Genomic DNA, 21,668 nt, shown 5'->3' with positions numbered 1-21,668 from the left:
GGTATTTATGAACTTTAAATTAAAATTATACATAATATATATTATAGTGATAAGCTGGAAACATATTAACATGATTAACAAAATAAAATACAATTTATTATATATGAGATTGAGATATTTACCCTTTTCCTCTAAATAGATGACATACTAGACTAACCTACATGTAAATTACCATAAAAATGTAGTGACATCAATTATAAATATTGAAATTTTAGATTTTAGATTAAAGATTGCTGACTATGATCACTCGGTGGCGTAGTGATAAATTTTGCATTAGTGGTGGCGAGATGATAACAAACAAGTCCCTTAATAAAAGTAGAGTAATAGTATAACATTTTTGGCAAATTAATAATTTTACGATTTTCAAAAAAAAGTAAAATGTACTTCATATTTCAATAGGTAGCTTAAAAAAGTGTATTAATAAGAATTTAACACTTTAATTATTTGAAAAATAAAAATAATAAAATAAATAGAGAATTGGTTACTGACTTTAACTATAGGTACATATTAAATATTAACTAATATTTAAATATAATTGATTATATTATTATTAATTGTTAATTATTATTTATTAGTTTTTATACTTTTTTAGTCATTATAATATTATGTCAATAATCTAAATTATTTTTAGAATTCATCATATATTTAAAAAATATAAAATTACTACATAATTATTAATTATACTTTAAAATAAAATATTTATGATTCTATTTAAGTTATTCTCACCATAACGTTTTATTTTTTTGCACATTAAAATCAAAATCATGACTATTCTTTTTTATATTTATATTATTCGCCTATATTTTATAATTAATTAGATAATCTTTGTATGTTCAAATTTTTTTATTGAACACGATGAATTTTTATTTTGAGTTACGTTTTTTAAAATTATTAACTGATCAAATATTTTTTCTAACACAATTTTATAGTCGGGATAAAATTATTGTACGTAAACTACCTATTTATGTTTTATATCTATATTTATAGTAATTAGAGATAATAGGAATAGGAATTTCGGTGTAAGTCAAGAATTTGAGATAACAGACAAATATTAGAAATTTATACTAGTTAGATACACATTAAAAATTTCTCACGTTAATATGTTTCTTGTTTTATATTAAGTCACATATATTAGATAAGTAAAATTATATTTTTAGATTTAAAATATAAATTACGTGAAATGATGACCATATGATGGCGTATTTAGGAAAGTATGTAAATAATTGTGTTTTTAATGTATGTACCTAATAGATAAACATATATAGGTATAATAAGTACATTGTACTTATACTATTTATATATATTTGTAATTTGTATACAACAATACGAGATATAACTTAACTTACAAGTTGTGAGCGTCATCATTCGGGTGCACACGAATTGGGAGAATCATAATGGTTCCTACACAAAAGTAACCGGTAAAAAATTACATAGGTACGTTAATTCCTGCATTTATGAAGTGTACATTTTTCTACACTAATTTAAAAATGAGATATTTAAGTTCCCTCACTGCAAAAACAATTAAGTATATAAAAAAAATTGCACTATATTTTATAAAATATTAATTATTATTAGTTATAAAATTGATAACACGAAAATAGTATAATATAGAAGAACACAAGAGAATCTAATATAAATTTATTAAATTTATTTTACAATTATGTCATTATATTTGTATTAAAATGTATGGCAATATCATTAGATTGATAACTTATAAATTAAAATATTATGAAAAATGTAGTAAATTTTTTTTATAATTAAGAACTATTATAATATTATAATGTATTTGTCGTGTAGGCACTAATATACGAACATCTGGCCCGTGCCTCATTTTTAAATGACATCTTATAATTTTAAAATGTATCATCTATTTCAGTTTTTCCCAAAGTGGGCGATATCGCACTCTTGAGGACGATAGGAATATCCAGGGGGAGATGTAAGTTATAAACTTAATTAATTTTTTATTACTTACTTATGTATCAATACATTTTTCTTTAAAGCAGGGGGGTATTTGTCAATTTTATTTACAAGTGGGTGGTAAAGATTATAAGTTTGGGAATCACTGGTTTATGCTGTATATACATCTGTATATATAGTCTGTACTTTATCTTATCGATATAATAATTGTTATCTAGTATAATTGAACATCGTTAATATCTAAATGTCATATATAGTTTATATATTATATCCGTATAGCCTTTAACCATAGCTGTTTGTACCGACCTATTTAATTATATCAGTTTCTTCGTATCATTCGTATTTCGTGTCGTACTGTCGTTGAATTTATTATTTTCGGGATTTGTAGTGCTTAATAATGTCCTCAAAAAAGTGTGAAATTGATTACACATCATGAGAGAATGATTATTTATTATTATTACCAAAAAAAAAAAAAACCTTAATGTTTAGATTGTTTAAGCAATATTGTGGTCTTAAAAGAATACAATTTAAAAAGACATTACAAATGAACAAAATGACAAATCATTTGTTCAGTTATGAAAAATAAATTGGTTATGCAAAAGAGGTTATGCATGTTACATGGGCGTAGGTGGGAAATATTTTCGTAAGGAGTTTTGGTCTAGATATACATTAAGATTAATTCACAATATTTTTTTAAAATTGTTTTATTTTTAATTGATCTTAAAAGAAAACTTCAACTACAACAAAATGTGATGATAAAAGCAGTAACTTCACAACAATCAAGTTTATTGACTTCATATATTATTTTTAACGAAAATGTTTAGTCTAAAAAATCGTTGGGTAATGGCGAATTTGTGCAGTAAAAATAAATGCTAATTAAAATACTTATTTTGTATGACCTTTTTTCTTTCTTTCTATGCTTGGTCCGCTAGATTTTAATTTTCTAAAAATTGGCCCTCTAGTAACTTTGAGTTGCTTATCCCTGTTAGTGTCTTGCCAGTTATTCATAATTACTTATCTATTGGAAAGTTCATACGGTTCATAATATTTTTATTAAAAATCTATACACGAGTATAAACCATTAAAAATTAGTTTTCATACTATGTATGATAATATTATTTAAATGATAAATATTTAAATTATTATTATTTTTGTTAAAAATAAAAGTATATTATCAAAATTAAAGATCAATTTAGAAACCATTGGGAACCATTAAAAAAGTGTTAAATGAAAAAGTTTTACTAATTAATACATAGAATACAGTTGGGTTTTCGCTAATATATGAAACTTATAGTCATCGTTAGGTAGATATCCTCCGGGACTGGAGTACTAGATAACATACAATGTTTGTTGCCGTTGTTGTTTTATTATCAAATATAATAAGATAGGTATATTAAAACAATTTTCCGCAACTCGTAAAGTCACAATTTAGTTTATGTACAGAAAAGTTTATTACACTTAGTGACGTCCCAGATGAAAATATTTGTCTTCGAAGGGCATCTGAATCCCAAGCACTAAATAATGGTCAAAGGTTTTTCAAATGCACACACACACATATTATATATTATAATCAAAATTATACAACTTATATAAGTATCTATAGTCATTATAATCTAGACAATAGGTTAACATATTATAGTTAATGGATGGATGTATAAGTTCTAAACATCTAACTGTACAAGCACGTGGAAAGTATTCATAATTTTTTAATAGGTTTAATAAGTAATTACTATAATAATTAGGAACTCCCCTGTTTGATTAAGCTATTCAGGATAATTAACCGTTTTGAAGCAGAACTTCTGATATTAAGTATAGATTTGAAATAAAAATGTTTTAAAACAAATTTGAAGAATTATTCATTCCTATACATCATAAACTTAAACATTTCGTACACTGTTAATGTATAAAATCGTAAATATAAATTATTTACATATTACATAATACATTATACGAGGCGATTCATTAATCATGCCCCCCATACATTTTTTTCTTTAATTTTAGGTATTAGCAATTAGTGTATTAAAATGATTCTGATTTTTTGAATTATTAAATATAAGAGTAGATTATCAGATTATGTGTTTAAATAATTTAATTTTCACACCATTTAAGAAAGTATTCTTGAAATGTTTTTCAAATGAAAATAACTATATTACTATTTAAACAATATTAACTGTTAAGCGGATGATTTTTTTGAAAATTTTGTTATATCTAAATCATTTTAGTTATTTGCCTTTAAAACAAAATTATATTAATCAATTAACATTTTATAATTTTTAAAAATACTTTTTGTAAAATAATAAAATTATTAAAGACCATTATTTATAGCATAGTTGTATACATTTTAATAATTCATTAAGTAAAAACGTTTCTTGTTTGAATTTGGATTTAGGTACACGTGTATTAGAAAAAAAACCAAAATGCTTAAAAGTTATCAGTAAAAAACAAATGGTTATATAAAGTATACATAATTCAAGTTTTTTAAAACACGGTGCTTACTCCTTAACTGAGATACACTAAAGAATGCTTGATGAATCACCTGTATATATATATATATGTATAAGTATAATATTTAAATTACGTTATAATGCACAATATAAATAAGAATAATGATATATTTTGAAAGCGATAGTTTTCCGATCAAGAAAAATGAATTGAAAGATCATTGTATTCTTTTTGGGTTATCGATTCGGCGAGATACCTGTCTCATCATCTGTTCCTCACATTTTCCAATGAAGCTATTGGCAAATTAAACGTGCACGAAACGTTGAAAATTACGAGGAGCTGTATAGGTAGTAACAAAATTCATTGTTACGTGTTTAGAGTGTCCCGTAATAACAAGCTAACTAAAAATGTCGCATATATTAAACAATATACTATTTATAGAGTATATATTTTAGAATTTTCGCGAAAATCACTCTACGTGGCTTTAAGGACGTCTTGCACACATTATAAAATCGTTTTGTACGTGCGTATAAAAATATTATTATTAATAATTATTATAAAATTAAGAGTTTTCGATGTTTTCGGGTAGCAGGCGGTCGATCCCGATCCGTTCAGCTTCGACGACGGTGTCGGGCAATTTGATGTTTTTGCTTTCCGGAAGAGTTATGGTGATTGCGGCTGCCACAAGCGCCGTCGCACCAAACACTAACATAGTCACGTAATTACCAAAGTATTCAGCCTGAAATTTTTTTTTTAAATCGGTAATGAAATATAAGAAAACAAAAAAAGCATATTATGATATGTACAAAGATACTACGATAATACCTATAAACCCATATAATGTCCTTATAGTCTGTAACTTATTATGTATAGCGATAACTTGATTTTTCCATTATTTTTTTTTTTTTTTTTATCATATTTTTCCGTGCTATTTTTTACTAATCATAATAATATTATTATACCATATATTGTTTATAAAATATAAATAAATAATTTGTTTACGAATATCTGAATGGTAAGATACATTTTTTTTAAAAAGTGGACAAGTATGTAATTGCACTCCAGTAAAGTAAGCGTTGAATCGACTCGTTATTGAGTAAATCACTGTAATGGATTTGTTAAGTTTAAATTTAATGATAAATCATTATACATTCGTATGAAAAACGATTTTGAGCGGAGATCGCCTGTGTGACTGTATAAGTTCATAATACTTTATTTTATTTGTATTAGATTTTTATGCCTTAGCTGATAGATCTGTGTTCATTAATATGTAAAATATAAGCAAATGTGATTAAAAAAAATAGTTGGTCATGTTTACATGAGGGGAGGTAGCGTTCGGTGATACCTCTTTGAAGATATGAAATGAAAAACATTACTTTTCTTTAAAATTCAAAATTATGTTTATATTTGATTACAGTGTAAAAAATAACAACATAAAGTGGCCAGTTTAATTAATAAAACAACGAGAAAGATTGTCTAGTAATGTATTAGAAATTTAGAAGCAAGATACTAAATAAGAGAATTTAAGTAATTGAGGATATTTTTATGAAATTGTACATAATAATGGGTGCAAGTCCCTATCATGGGTATGATGTCACGTGAGGTTACTATAATGTAACAATAAGAAGCTGAATTTTAGATGTAAGAATCTATAATACTTTAAGGTAATAATTATTGCATTAATATTACTAATTATCCGAATCTAACGGATATAAATATATAAGATAGGTATAGGATATCTTATTTGATGTTGTTATACACGTGTGTTCACATGCCTCACAAATCCGATCGTTGTGAGTAGTTATCGCTGTTTCAGAAAAGTTGTTAGTGTAAAGTAGTATATTTTACGTACCAGCAACGTGGTCTGTGGTGCCAACATGGATCCAATCCGACCAATCATAGAGCATACTGATAACAGGGTTGCTCGCATCCTGGTTGGGAATATCTCCACAGTTAGCATGTAAATTATGCAAAATGCGATGGATATTGCAAGTTTACTAATCAAGAATATCGATAATTTTATCAGAAGTAATGCTGTTTTGGAAAAAAAAATAAACATCGATATGAAAAATAATAATGTGGTAATGTAACTTCTAACAATAATATAATATAAGGCATTGTAAACGTAATAATAAAAAACAAATTAATTAATAGAAATTAGTTAAATAGACAAAATAAATAGAAATCAAAAATCTAAAGTATAAAATTATTTAAAATTTGAAAATAAATAAATGTGCACTTAATAAAATCGACGAAGTATAATACGCATTAATAGTACCTATGCAATTTATAGATTCGCTATTGTACGAAATTATTTTTCAGCTTGGTTTTCTATAAATCCATATGATATAAATTAATTAATTATGTGATTGCTTTAACTTTTAATTTTAAAATGGTAAGATTTTTTTTTCCTAAAACTTAATTTTTTTACCTGGTTCTTAAAATTTACTAAATATTAATCGATTTAAATTTATTTAAATAGAAATAATCATTACAAATTATAACTATAACTATTCACGACATTATTATACGATAAATTTAGAAAAAGGAATTCTTTTAAGTTCATAACCATCTGTTATATTAAGTCCATTTCACTACACAAAACATTGTCATCATTCACTTCACATTATTTACTCAATATCGGTAACCTTATATAGTTACCATCATATAATACTACTTTATCATTAAATTATAATATGTAATAAGTATTTTAAACCTAGTCGATGTAGAATTTAAGTTTAAACCTAAGTTTACTAAATAAAATATTATTTTTGGTAGAAATAATTAGGAACCAAGTAGGTTGTTTAATTTTATATTTACGACGTATATAATATATTGTAAATTGAAATTAAATATAAAAAAAAAATAAGAATTTTTAATTCAGCTATACTTACAGTCCGGAACTAAATTGTATAGGACACTGGTGAAACCGCACAAAATAAACATGCAAGATAACGACATTTTTCGGGACATCCCTTCCATAATCAACCAATTCAGCAAGCAGGCTGGTATCTCAACGAATGAGACCAACGAGAAGTTCAGATACTTGTCCCCTGCGATGTCAGTTGAGCATATTGACAGCCCGTAATACACTAAGGTTATCGCTATCCTGCGTAAGTAAAAATAATATAATTTATTATTCCATCGTTTTTAATTATACATTTTATATAGTATTCAACATGCGACTATGCGAGTAATATATTTTGAAATATTATATTGGTTTAGGGTTGAGATATGTAAGTTAGACCTCTATCCCTTGTTATTATAATCATTTTTAAGCTATACGAAAATGAATTAAATAAAACTCATTGACATTTTTATTTGCATTTCCTATGTTTAGATGCTTATTAATATGTTGACAATTGTATTACCAAAAAGGTAAACAGGTACCGCTTATTATACAGTATGTTTCAATTATATCACTGCAATGGACATGTTAAATTTAAAACTTGATACATCATTATATCTGAAAAATGATTCTGAGCGATAACGATCTATCAGTCTTTGTTACTAGTATATTTCATGATAACATATTTTTGAATATTGCTATTAAACTAATTTATTTTGCTATTCATATTATGGAAGGCTGATTAAATGAAAACACATTTCATTCAATATATTATTTATATTATTAGTACTCAATATTATAACAATGATAATATATATTAACATTATATTATATTATTTTTATTAATAATACATTCTACGAAATATTTTTAAATTAATTTACAAATTTTAAAAATATTAAAGCGTATAGTAAAATTCATAATGCACGAAAAAGTTTTAAGACCCTATATGAATAATTTTTTTGAATTATAATAAAATAATTAATATTTTTGTTAACCATTATAATATGTAATTGTCATCTAATTTTGAATACCTACAAAAATAGTTGTGTTACTACATTTTTTTAGATTTTTGGATTTTTGGGTTTTTTAGTATGACGTATAGGTACATTTAAAGCATTTTGTTGGTCAGAATCTAAAATAGTAATTTATTGAGTTCTTTTTTAATATTTTCATTTGGATTAGTTTATAGTTATATAGAAATAATAAGACATTATAGTATTATACTTGCTTGATTAGCATGTTTGTTGTTATTTTTAATATAGTATAATATTATATAATTTAATTAAAGTTTACTTATAAGTTTATTACAAATATTATTAAATAAAAAAATCAGTAGTTTCTCTGATGATTATAAAATATACTTCTCTTTTAATTGATTAATACGTGGTTATAGTTTATAAATATACAAAATTATATGTTGTAGAGTGTAGACTTTAATTAAGGTATTTCATAAAAAATGTAAATCTTCTGACCATTTAAATTGTATTTTCTTAACAAATTCGTCATTATGGCAAGTTGCAAATAAAATTACTCCTTTGTTATAAATATAATGAAGTTGATCCATACATTTAAATGTTTTAATTTATTATTAGGTATATGTCCTTTAGGTACTTGATATGTTCTTACGCACAATTTTGTGTATAAATTAACAGTTACATATTATATAAGTTTATACACATTTTAAAATAAACCAATATGTTTCTATACAAAGATAAAATTTAATGCGTTACTTTCTGAACGTGTAAGTATCTATATTCTATGTAAAATATAGTAACATGAAATTAGGTTCAGTAAAAATATATATAAAAAAAACTAAAGAAAGCCAAACATGTATAATAACAACAAATATCAAATTACAATTTTAAAAATAATAACACAGTTTAACTATATAAACACTGAACTAAAGGCTTGTTGATGTAACATAAAGTAAATAAATTTTAACCATACTAACTACAGTTGATTGTTTATTTTATGTTTTGTTGGAATGAAATTTGTATTTGTTATAGTATTTCGTGTAGGAAATAGTTACCATGGGTATTTTTTACCTGTTATGTTTCATGTTCCATTACAAATGGGTGCATTATTACGATTGCGTATGGACCTTTATTTCACTATTACGATAGCGTACGTTGTACCATCTCAAACTTACTGCAACATTGCCGTTGTTTACAATTGTAAAAATTTGAAAAAAAAGAAACTTATTTTAGGAAATTATTATTTATCTTTAATACAGTTTCACAAATGTTACTGTGATTATTATTTCTAATGCCTAAATTGTTGAGGATTGCAGTTTGCAGGTTATCGATATCAAGGCTTTAATTATTTATAATTTACATTTTTATTCTATTATACATAATTTAATTGACCATAATTTTTTTCATTTCAGTAGTTTTAATTATTTAATTATTATTATTTATTATATAAATCCCATTAAATAATAGGTACAATAATTATTATAAATACACATTTTCACTTAACATTTTAACAGTTAATTTACTAGGTTTATTTGAAAATATTACTATTTTTATTAATAAAATAATGAATACTAAGTAGTGTAATACTATAGTATGTTAGCAATGTTGCACTCATTTTTGTACGCAATCGTATAATATATTTTAACTTTTTGAGAGCTATTTAGAGAAATTGTACGTAATCGTGCTACTAACAGGAACAAAACATACGCAATCATATATCACCGACACAATTAATATAATATAAAACCAGTACCATAAAAATTAATATTAACTATAGCCATTATTTCTTTAAAAATTATGATTAATCCATTACTTCCCTAAAAAGACAATTTTAAAATGGTTTAAAATTTGTTATAAATTACATATTTTAGAGAATTATTTGAAAATAACTTTATATCTTACCACACAAGTGAACACCTGATCAGCCTACATAATATTGTTGGAGACCTGATCACGTCTTTTAAGATATTGACGTACTTTGCGTCGTTTTCGTCGTCATAATTTATCGTCTGTAAAAAATATTCTTAATGCATTTTTCTTATTTTTTTTTTTTGGTAAACATTCAGATTCATTAAAGATTTATCAGTAACATTCAGTTACGTTTGAACACATGTAGATAAAGATTAGTACAATTATAATTCAATGTGTATGGATGTATATGACGTGTAGTGACGTAGTGTGTCAGTTTAATATTTAAAATTTAAAACTATTAGGTACCTCCATTTGTACGTTAGAAGGCAGTACAGGCAAAGATTTTTTATTAATGCCAGCTATTCTCTTAAGGACATCTATCACTCTGTCGTGTTTGCCTTGCATTTCCAACCATCTCATCGATTCTTCGGTAAGCCTATGTACAAGAAAGTAACAGTAATATAAGTATTGTATTAATCGGCGTTAAATAAAATTAATTCCAAGATAATAACCAAAAGTATGATAAAAACAGCAATCCCGGGATGTTGGCTATCTGCAACAAAAGCCTCCAGTCTTTCACTAGGCTGGCAATAAAAGCCACCAATATGGCACCTATTGGATAGAAACATTCCAGAATCGAATAGTATAGTACTCGGTGATTGGGAAGCACCAACTCCATCGCTATCATTAAAAACACATTTTATTTATAAATATAGGAATCTAACAAAAAATAACTAATACACGTTCAAATAGTATAGTGTATACATGATATTATGTGATTGGATATTTTTATATTTTATTAGACTATATCAAAAATTAAATAGTTTAATTAAATTTCAGATCTTTTTTTTGACAGTATAGAGAATTAAAACTCATATTTTTTAAGTCCGACTTTCGATTTAATTTAATTGTTAGTTAATATAATTTAACCATCTTATAATTGTACCATTATTTTTTTTGTGTTGGTCATTAATTTCGACAATCAAAGTTAATTTATCAATGATTAACAGACTATCAATGTTTCCTTTAAACATTTATTTTAAATAGAAACGTATTATTAAAACAAATACATTATAATATAAAAACATTTTTCCGTACAAGGTACAAACTACAAAGTAATATCTATTTCTATAGAATATAAATATAATGTAAACCGTTAAATAATAAGGACAAATTAATTCTACAAATAACTGTCTAAATTATTATACAGTCCAGTCCACAACCAATTTGAACAATAATTTTATTAAATTATTAGGTATTTGGTTAATTAAAATGGTTATAATTTGTAAAATTATGAATTTTACTTAAAAAAAAATGTATTATAGACAAATTAAACATTACTTATTTATTAATATCGATATGAGCATAACTTAATCAATTACAAAAATGTCATATAAAGCAAAAAAGTCGTCAAGCTATTTTTTATGTGTAAACATAAATTATATGCCACGTTTGGCCGTACTAATTTTATGCAAACGGATCAAAACGCGTTACCTTTACGAAAAATAGTTTCGTCAAAAAATTTCCACTGAAACCAAACCTTAATCAGGAGTATTGTAAAAAAACAACATAAATATTATTTTTCAAAGAAATTATCTTTAATGCGAAAAAGGTAAATTATTATTTTTAACAAATATGTGTTTTTGGGCTAGGTACAACACTTTTTTCTACACTATTTCGCGATGTAACCAAATTCGTTACATTTAAATCATACTTATTGTTATATCTGTTTTACTTCTTATCGTCTTATTAAAAAAAAATATGTGTCAACGAGGTAACTATAATAATATAATATTATAATTTATAATCATCGTTTACTAAAAGTAATCTTAAAAAAAAAATTCGATTAAAAATAATATGCTGTATGTATAATATTGTATATAGATTATATTTTTAGTGGTTGTACATATTTCATTGAATCAGAACATTCAATAAATTATCGACCTAATAAATTTTGTACTTCTATCATATTTTGAAAAGCTTTAGCTGTGTAAAAGAAAGTTTTTCATTTTTACTAACAATTCTAAGTGAAGAATTTAATAAAAATTAACATCCAAAACGGAAAACAATTTCAATATTCTTTTAAGCTTCCTCTGGCTTGGCCATGAGTTTTGATAGAACAAAAGTTACTAATTTAAGTGTTACAATTATCAGCACAGTATTTTGACATTTTATATAAATTATTAACAATTGATAATTCCAAATTTTAGTTTCGGCTTAAAGTATCGATACATTTATAATATCTGAGTAATTAATCGTTGAAACAAATAATAAATAATTGTTAAAATTTGTTCATGCAATATATAACTCGTTTAACTTGTAAGGCGTTTAAATATTTATACATAAAATAAATTACCATGAGTACTAGGTATTGGTTCATAACTTATTTTTTTTTGTAAATTTCGAATTTTAAATATCTAAATATCTATTGAAAATGTTCTTACCTAATACGAAAGTGACTGTATAAACACCGCTGGAAACAATAGAAGACAACAATTCCAAAATCAAGAACATCTGGTAATTTACAGAAAACGATTGAATGATACATATTATTGCTGATGTAACAGCACAAAACACCATAGCAAACTTTCGACCAAACCTGTAAATTTCCGATATAAGTATAATATAACAATATTCATATTGATCGTTCTAAGTATATAATATATATATATATATATTTGTATTTATTTAGGTAAATAATGAATAATAAGTAATAAGTCACTTATTGGGCTATAAATAATACTGAAATAATTATAGATAACCTATGGGTAATGCATCACGTTGTTTATTTTAATTCTAGGTTGGACAGTTTTAGTGGACTTACTTGTCTGCGATGATTCCAGACACGGGTATGCCGATAAACTGACCGAAGTTGTTGACTGTGCCCACCATCGATAGTTTCCATTTATTTTCTTCACACATAAGTTCAAACTATGTAATGTATAATGCAAATAAGGTACATTTATATATTATACATACATATATTAATATATTATACGATCCGACTATATATTATCATATTAAAATTATAATCATATTATACAGACAAATCCAGCGGAAACAGCGATGTAGGCATGGTTTATATCTCAATAAAACAGTTTTATAAATCAACAGTCGATACATTGATTTTATTTATTGATATATTTTTGATTTACTTACGATTTAACGATAAAAATAATAAAAACTATGTATAGGTATGTAATATAACTTACAATTTACATAATATAACTACGTAATATTACTATTATAAATTTTTTTCCTTAAAATATTTCAACCGCAAATTCATTATGACACGTATGTACTCTAAATAGCCTAACTATGACGCCGCTTGAAGGTTTTTTTATTTTTAGGAGAAAATAATATTTTAATTTATAAATAACAATTAATATTGTATATTATACAATCTATATCGTAGACATAATAAGTATAATAAGTGAGTTTAAAAAACAAAAGAACACTTACAACTTGTTTTAAGTCTTGTGTATTTTCATTTTCATTTTTTTTTTTTAATATTTATTTTTCATTTTTTTTTATTGGTTTCATGTAATAAATCATTACACCATTTATATTTAAGTCTCCTTGGAGGGCTATCTAGAATTGTTAGGGGTGATAAGCTTTCGATGAATGGATTTGTAAGGGAAGAAAGACGACTATGAAATTTGCTGCGTTAACATGATAAAAATTTAAAACCCTTGTTAAAAGGTTTATAAAAATATGAAATAATATATTGAATATAGACGTCGCGGTATAAGTATATTTTTATTTATTTTTTTATTAAGATTAACATTACTAGAATTACTACAATGGTATAAATAAGATATTCATGAAGTACTGTCATAATGATATTGTGTAGTAATGTACGTACTACGTAGTAGTATAACATACTAATATTTAAAAAAAAGAATGGTGAGGTACGTGGAGAAATGGGGTAGCGTAAATACGTTTAGACGCTCTCGCCTGAAGTGCGTTCTCAGTAATTTCTAATGGTTGTGGGGGGGGGGGTGTAAGTAATAATTCTAGATAATATGTAGGGGGCTATCCACCCTATGTTGATAACCGCATTAAACAATATTCAAAGACAACAAACCTTGACCGTACATAGTTAATAAAAATTAATGAGTTTTATATGTAATATATTTTATAATATATAATCATTAAGTTATTATAATAATTCATCAAATTTCTTTTTCAACAAATATGTTTGTATTGTAATTGTATTTAGGATCGCATGATTTTATCGTTAGTTTTAAGATTATGTCATTTTAATAATTACTATAGATACATTTATATACTATTATAGTAACTAACTGATCCTGCACTACGTTTACCGCCCGTGATAAATTAAATTCCCGTTAATTTACCCTGTCTGCTGCCTTAAACTTCTTTAAATGTAAGTTGAACATATTTTTTAACACGGTAATTTGGATGCATTTGATTTATTATAAAATACAGGACTAAAATTATATACAATATTACAATAACTATTTTATCTTATGTGATCAATAATCATTAATAATAGCTCTATTCAATCGAATAAATAGGTATTCGTTTCCATTTTTTGTGTGCCAAAAAATTCCTATAAACGCCTATCTTTAAAATATACAATTTAAAAATTAGGCTTTTAGTCGCACATTATTGCTTTTTGAGTATAGGATTATCTATATGTACTGAATTTCAGAACCACGAATGTGATAGACTTGATAGTGGATCGTTTATACACACACGCACCACAAATATTGCATTTTATTATTACAATTATTTTTAAACAAAATACAAATTATGTACCTCCGTTCCGATGGTTTTCTCGTTATCTTCGAACACCCATCCATCATGACATAATTCCGTCGTGTTTCTGTTGAAGTCACTTTGCCCACACCCCGAACTGTTAGCTGGATTCCTTGAGTATCGCTGACATTTGCGCGGCAGTCCCGTGTCTTCTCGGTAAGGCGTTGTGAATCGCAACCATTCTGGTTCGTAAGTTCGTTCGGCCGGGTCTGGTGAGTCACATCCCAGTATCGCGCACCTAAAGTAATACGGATGAAAGAATAGTTTGGAAAACGTTTTACACAAACGAAAGACTTAATTCCATTATTATTGTAGTACTTATATATATATATAAAAAATAGGATATACTTTAACCAAATTTGTATGAATTTATTTTACTTAATAATTAAAAAAAAATTAAATATTGAAAACATTGCCAACCGTTATTTTAGTTCATTTAAAAATTCTTTAATCATTATTTTTTATTATAATTATCAAAAAAAATTGTTATTTTTCTGTACAATCGTTTTCGTCTTATAGGTACAATACGATTCAAAATAATAATATATTATCGAAATAATTTATGTATAAAATAGCATAATATGGCATGGCAATTTGTTCATATATTTTTTATACATGCGATTACAATTTTTCATAATGGTTATCCAATCTCTTATCATTTTTTAGAGAAGATACTGAGAATAGTACCATTTAGGTTTCCATTCGAATGAAATCAATTAAATTCTCTATAACATACAATCAATTAGGTATAATAATATGGTTAATCAGAACTAGTGATGGGCACAACTGAATAATTTAAATAATCGACTAATAGTTATATTTTACTCCAAAAAACCGACTAACAGTTGGTTACAAATTTACTATTATCATGGCCAACTAACAACAAACTGCTTAATGACTAACACTAACAAAAAACAACTGATGACTATTAACTATTGAAAAACGACTAACGACTTATAACTTAAAAAAACGATTAGGTAACTAACGAAAACCGACTAAATAACTAAAGAAGAAATTTTTCAACTTATGATATTACCACCAAAAATAAATATTTATCTTAAAGCTAATAAATAAATGTATTTAATGGTTCATTAGCATAATTAGATATTTTTACAAGAAAAAATATTGTAAGTACTTTTTATAGTAATGAAATTTTATCTTTTATTTAAATAAAACACAAAAACACAATAGCAATATTATGTCTATGCTAATTATTTTAAATTTTTGTTTAAAAAAATTAAAACATCTAAATTTTTTGGATCTAGCCGATTCCTTTTGGCACTCATTATTTCCCCTGCTTTTATTCATTTTATTTTTATTTTATTCATTAGAAAAATGAAAAATGATTCATTAGTTGGTTTATTATTCGTTAGTTGGTTTTATTCGGTAGTGATTAGTCAGTGTTAATAACCGACTTATTTTCTTATTGTTTACTACCGACTAAGTCGTTACTCGTTAGTTATTAGTTGGTGCTGCCCATCACTAATCAGAACTACCGAGGTCATTATGAGTCCATTATATTGTCGAATCAGAGATCTCAGTATTTTTTTTTATCATAGTTTCTAAATTTTACGATTCTTAATTATTAGTGACAATTATTTTTGCATAAACTTAGTAGTTTTGTCTTTTCTAATGAAAATTCTTATTATTACGTTCCTACCAAAGTATGTTGAAGATATGGTGTGACTATATATAAGTGGTTATATTCACGTGACATGTATAACTAGATTTTTTTAATGAAATTGAATTATAAGTACGTACTCGTTTTTAACGAGTAGATTAACATCTGCAATATGTTTTTACTAAACTTAAATATTTACAATTTACGTACTTTATATTTTTAATAATTATGTATACCTACATAAATAATAAAATAATATAGTCTGGATTTATTGGAGTTATATAATATTATAATTTATTTTAATAATTGTATCAGTTTTTGTGTATTCGTTATACCTGGCCTAACTTTTACTTTTAAATGGAAATTTTATTGATTTTAAATTATAACTTATAAGTGCTAATAACTTTCTGAAAGTATTCTAATTATAATAATCTATAATCTACATTGAGATAGTAAAAGTTATATCAAAATTAAATATTGGTAAAATAAATCTATTGAATATTAATAAATAGTTTTTTTTTTTAATTTTTAAGCATCTTCGTAAATAACCAATGTATTTATCATCTATGTATTACATTTATTAATGATAATCTCTATATTAAATAAAATAAAAAGTATTATGACACATCTAATATTATTTTTATTAATAATGAACACATTGTGAATTTGTGAAGGGGGAGTAATAATATTATTGTTAAATTCAGAGAGTAGTAAAATAAGTTATCTGTTGTAGATGGTATGAAATCCGTTATGTATTTGACAAAAATAATATGAAATTTTGAATAGATTAAATATAGGATGATTCTTTTATCAAACAATACTTACCTATTATTTCAAAATCTATTAACGTTTTTAAAAATATTTTGTCTATTTAATTTCCAATGAAGATAAAATAATATTTTCTAGAGTATTTTGATTCATAAATATCGTGATTCAGATGAGTAGTTTATGAGTATAAGTATTTAAAATTTTAAAGTTTAAAACCTAATAAACTTAACGATAAAAAATATTATTTTATTTTGATTAGAAATTAAGTAAATAAATTGTATTATATTTTTAAAAACGTTAATAGATTTTAAAATAATGAGTGTTGTTCGATAAAAGAATTACTCATTAAAATTACAATAAATTAAAGAATTTAAGAAGAACTGAAGAACTTACAAAAAACCATCTATTACACTTTTAAGCTTTTTAATAGAAAAATAGTGATACCTTAGAAGTTATAGATGAATACGGTGTATCTTTTATTTGTTCCAAGTTGAATATTTGTATTGAATTATTTTTATTAAATGTAATTTAATAATATTTAAGTATAGCTGTGAAAGTTAAGGATATATTTAAAATAAAGAACATACATGTATCATCAAGCACTTCCTGAACAAGACATCTGGCATCGCTTATGGTAAATAACAATATCATATTATATTTATAATAATAATAAATTGGAAAACACTAGATAGAAACCGATTCTGTTTTGTATAAACAAGTGCATGTAAACTCCGCTATAAGTACCTTTTTTTACTGTAAACTCCGCCAGTTAAACAAATCAGGTAAAATTGAGTTCATGTAAACTCCGCTAGTGAAGAAAATCAAGTAGTAGTATAAAATTAATATGATACATTATTAAAAAAAATTTACAATATAATATAATATCATATCATTCACATTAAATATTTAAATCATAGTAAAAAAATCATAATATCTAAATATTCATTGTACCTAACAATATAAAATCATATGTTTCATAACTTCATTTTTTTTTCTGTTTGAACCGACGACCGGGAGGGAACCGCTTCCCGGCCAAATAATCGTTATACCTAATAATATAAAATCATATTTTTCATAATAATAATTAATAATCGTCCACATTAAATATTTAAATTATAGTAAAAAAATCATAATAAATATAAATAATCATTACACCAAAAAATCCAAAAATATATAGTTAGGTATGTCATATATGTAAACTAAAATTATGTGATATAATTTGTAAATATTTTAAGTCTTGTATTATTCCATTGTTGTACCTATTTATAGCATCCTGTACCACTGTCAGTTTTTTTTTTTATTTCGAATTTCGAAACTGGCGGAATTTACATATACCCATTACAGGTAAGAAAAAAAAACTGACGTAGTTTACATTAGATCTTTTAATACCTTTTTATTTTGACCGATATTCTGGCGGAGTTTACAATCACCCATACAAACATGTAGGTATATAGTAGTATACGAGCGTTCAAGTATATACCTGTACAACTACGTAGAAACTGTATAAGTATAATTTTGATATTTACCCAATGTTATTTATTTTATACTACTCAATTTTAACGAGATGGTTATTGTGTCTTAAAATATTCTTATAGAACTTGAATACTAATGCACTGAAAACTGTCCTAACAATATAGAGTTTTATACATTGATACAACTACTGCAATACCTATTAAACAGTGGGAAAATTAAAAATTAAAAATTTTAAGTGTGAAGAGATCATCAAATAATTCAAGTATAGGTAATATATAAAATATGGAAAAACTAAAATAAAACTTAAATTACACATTAAATAATATACATAAAGAGTTATAATCGGTTACAAAATTATCGCAAAATTTTTTATAAACTGATTTTTTAATTAACTACTTTTTTTCTTCATAAAAACCAGAATTATAAATTTGTAATAACTAGGTACATACCTAACAAAAGCACTTAGCAGTATTTTTGAAAAAAAATACTAAGTTTGATCATTTTTGTGAATTTGGAAATCGAATGGCAACATCTTTAGAATATACCTATATCGTGATAACTGATGTATATTTATTTTATTTTACAGTAAATAGGTACCTAATAATGATTAGCATTTTCTAAGCTTGATTTAATTTTCGATTACTATGTATTATATATATTTTAATTTTATTTCTGTATAATAATAATATGATATATGATAAAATGTTTATTCGTGAATAGAAAATCTTAATGTAAAATATTCTATAAGTTGTTTATTTAAAACATAACCGATATTTGTTATAGATATTTAAAGTTCAAATTTTATCAAGATTAGATGTTTTAGTAAAAAATAATAACTTTTTGTGATTCAAAAAATATTATTCACAGGAAATTGAAATTTTTCTAATTATTATTATTACTAATTTTTACAATGATATTAAAAAAATATTTAGATTTTTTAAATTGTTTTTAGAAAAATGTATATGGCAACATCATAATATAAATGTCTCGAGTAATAGATCAATTTATATTGCCATGAACCGTTTATTTTTCTACCACCGTTACCTGTATTTCAAATCACCGGCGGTGAAGACGTAGGTAACCGGCGATACGTTCGAATACATTATCATGAAGCCGAAAAGCACGCAGCCCGCAAATTGGTAACGGCCCATACCCACGGTGACGAGCACGCTGTCGATGTTCATTGTTCTGATTTTTCTGGAGAAACTTAGTAGTAATACACTCGAACCGAAAAAATTCTGACAGTATAGGTAGTAAAAGTACTTTTTGAACGCGAAAAACGTCGCACGAACGGCCACGAACGACTAATAGACACGCATATAATATAGTATTCCTATATAGTGAACGGCGACGCATGCAACAGCAGTGTTAAGAGATAGCGCGATAGCTTCTGCTCGTGACGGAACAGCAACAAGCACTACTACGAATAACGAGTACTTATATACATATATTTTTGTATATTATATTATATATACCCAAAGCGGGTATACACTTAATGCCAAGTCTGAACATAGTGTATTTACAGTAAGTATATAATATGTATACTTAACATATATAATTATGTGTATGATATCCCTATTTTTAAATATACGTACCTACATGATTATTCAATAAATTCGTACATGTATACCTATACATTTAAACGAATGTATAAATATATAATAAAATATATATTTATGAGTACACTGTGGTTAGCGACATTAAATTGAATTATTATTTTTTTTCAATATGTTTATGATTTTAACCATAGATATTTTAAGAATTATCTTCTTATTTTTTTTATATCCTACTTTTTAAGAGCGTAAATTGATCTTTTTGACTTACATTTATAAATTCTATAGGTAGGCTTTATATTTTATACCTACCAGCAGAGGTGTTCCCAATATTTTTTTTGAGAGTATACTAAATCATCAAAAACCAAAATATAAACATTTAAAATATAATAAAATTTTTTTTATTATTGGCTATAAGAGTAAAGCCGGTAAAGAGCGTGTTAATAATATGTAAACAATTTAAAATAGATTTTTTACATATCCTCTTTAAATTATACCTCATCAATCTTTATAAATACTAAAAAATAAAGAGTACGACTTTTTCAGCTATAAATAATTGACGTAAATATGGTAAAATTACTTAATTAAATTAATTTTGTTTTTTCCTTTGTATATAGTTTGAGTATATGCAGTATATTTATAATTTTGACATTTTGTAAAAATATCTTGAGAGTTAAAATCGCAAATCGATTGAGACTTGAGAGCATATTCAGTATATCCATATTATTGAAAAAAAATCTTGAGAGTATACGGCGTAATGTAGTATACCCTATGGGAACACCCCTGCCTACCAGCTACCGCAAACACGGGAAGACGATAAATCGGTCTAAAAAAACGTTCCATACTAAAAGTGTATACATAAAAATAGGCACTAACTTCAAATTATATTAATAACTTTTCATTTTAGATTCTGAGCCGAGCAATGAATGTACTGATTTTACAATTTATATTTTTTGAATAGAAAATTGAATCTAGTTTGTACTTTATAGTTTATAGAAGTCAAAATTAAAAATTTTCAGTTATTTTTTTTTATAATTGGGGAAAAAATAGGAATACGGGAATTTATTTTACATAAGTTAGATTTTTTATAAATTGATTTATTTATTTTGTTATAATTTCAACCTGTATAAAAATAATTCTACTGGAAAGTCAAATTAAATTTTGTTGAGAATTTTATATACCTATAATATATATGTGATATAATATATGTATATTATACGAAATTACATTTTTTATTTATTTTAAGATTTTATCAATTTATACTAAGAATCTAATTTTACTGTTTTACGGTATTTACAGAAAGACGTTATAAAATGTTGAACTATATAAGTTGATATAATATGGTAAAAATATATTATACAATTATATATTATAA

General features: G+C 24.8%; 1 protein-coding gene across 1 annotated transcript; it reads right to left on the bottom strand.

Moving 5' to 3' along the window:
- Nucleotides 1-3,333: 3,333 nt before the first annotated feature.
- Nucleotides 3,334-20,148, bottom strand: LOC114123479 (solute carrier family 22 member 5-like). The gene is made up of 10 exons (XM_027986482.2): nt 19,785-20,148; nt 14,879-15,116; nt 12,918-13,024; nt 12,538-12,692; nt 10,606-10,774; nt 10,400-10,529; nt 10,085-10,191; nt 7,254-7,468; nt 6,212-6,393; nt 3,334-5,098 (listed from the first exon to the last, which is right to left on the bottom strand). Exons 1-10 carry the CDS (start codon nt 19,922-19,924, stop codon nt 4,922-4,924), a joined length of 1,620 nt encoding a protein of 539 aa, XP_027842283.2. The 5' UTR covers nt 19,925-20,148; the 3' UTR covers nt 3,334-4,921.
- Nucleotides 20,149-21,668: the final 1,520 nt, after the last annotated feature.

Source organism: Aphis gossypii, chromosome 3 (assembly GCF_020184175.1).
Source record: "Aphis gossypii isolate Hap1 chromosome 3, ASM2018417v2, whole genome shotgun sequence".
Classification (NCBI taxonomy): domain Eukaryota; kingdom Metazoa; phylum Arthropoda; class Insecta; order Hemiptera; family Aphididae; genus Aphis; species Aphis gossypii.
Note: the sequence above shows the minus strand (reverse complement) of the source record. Positions and strands in the feature narration are given on the sequence as shown.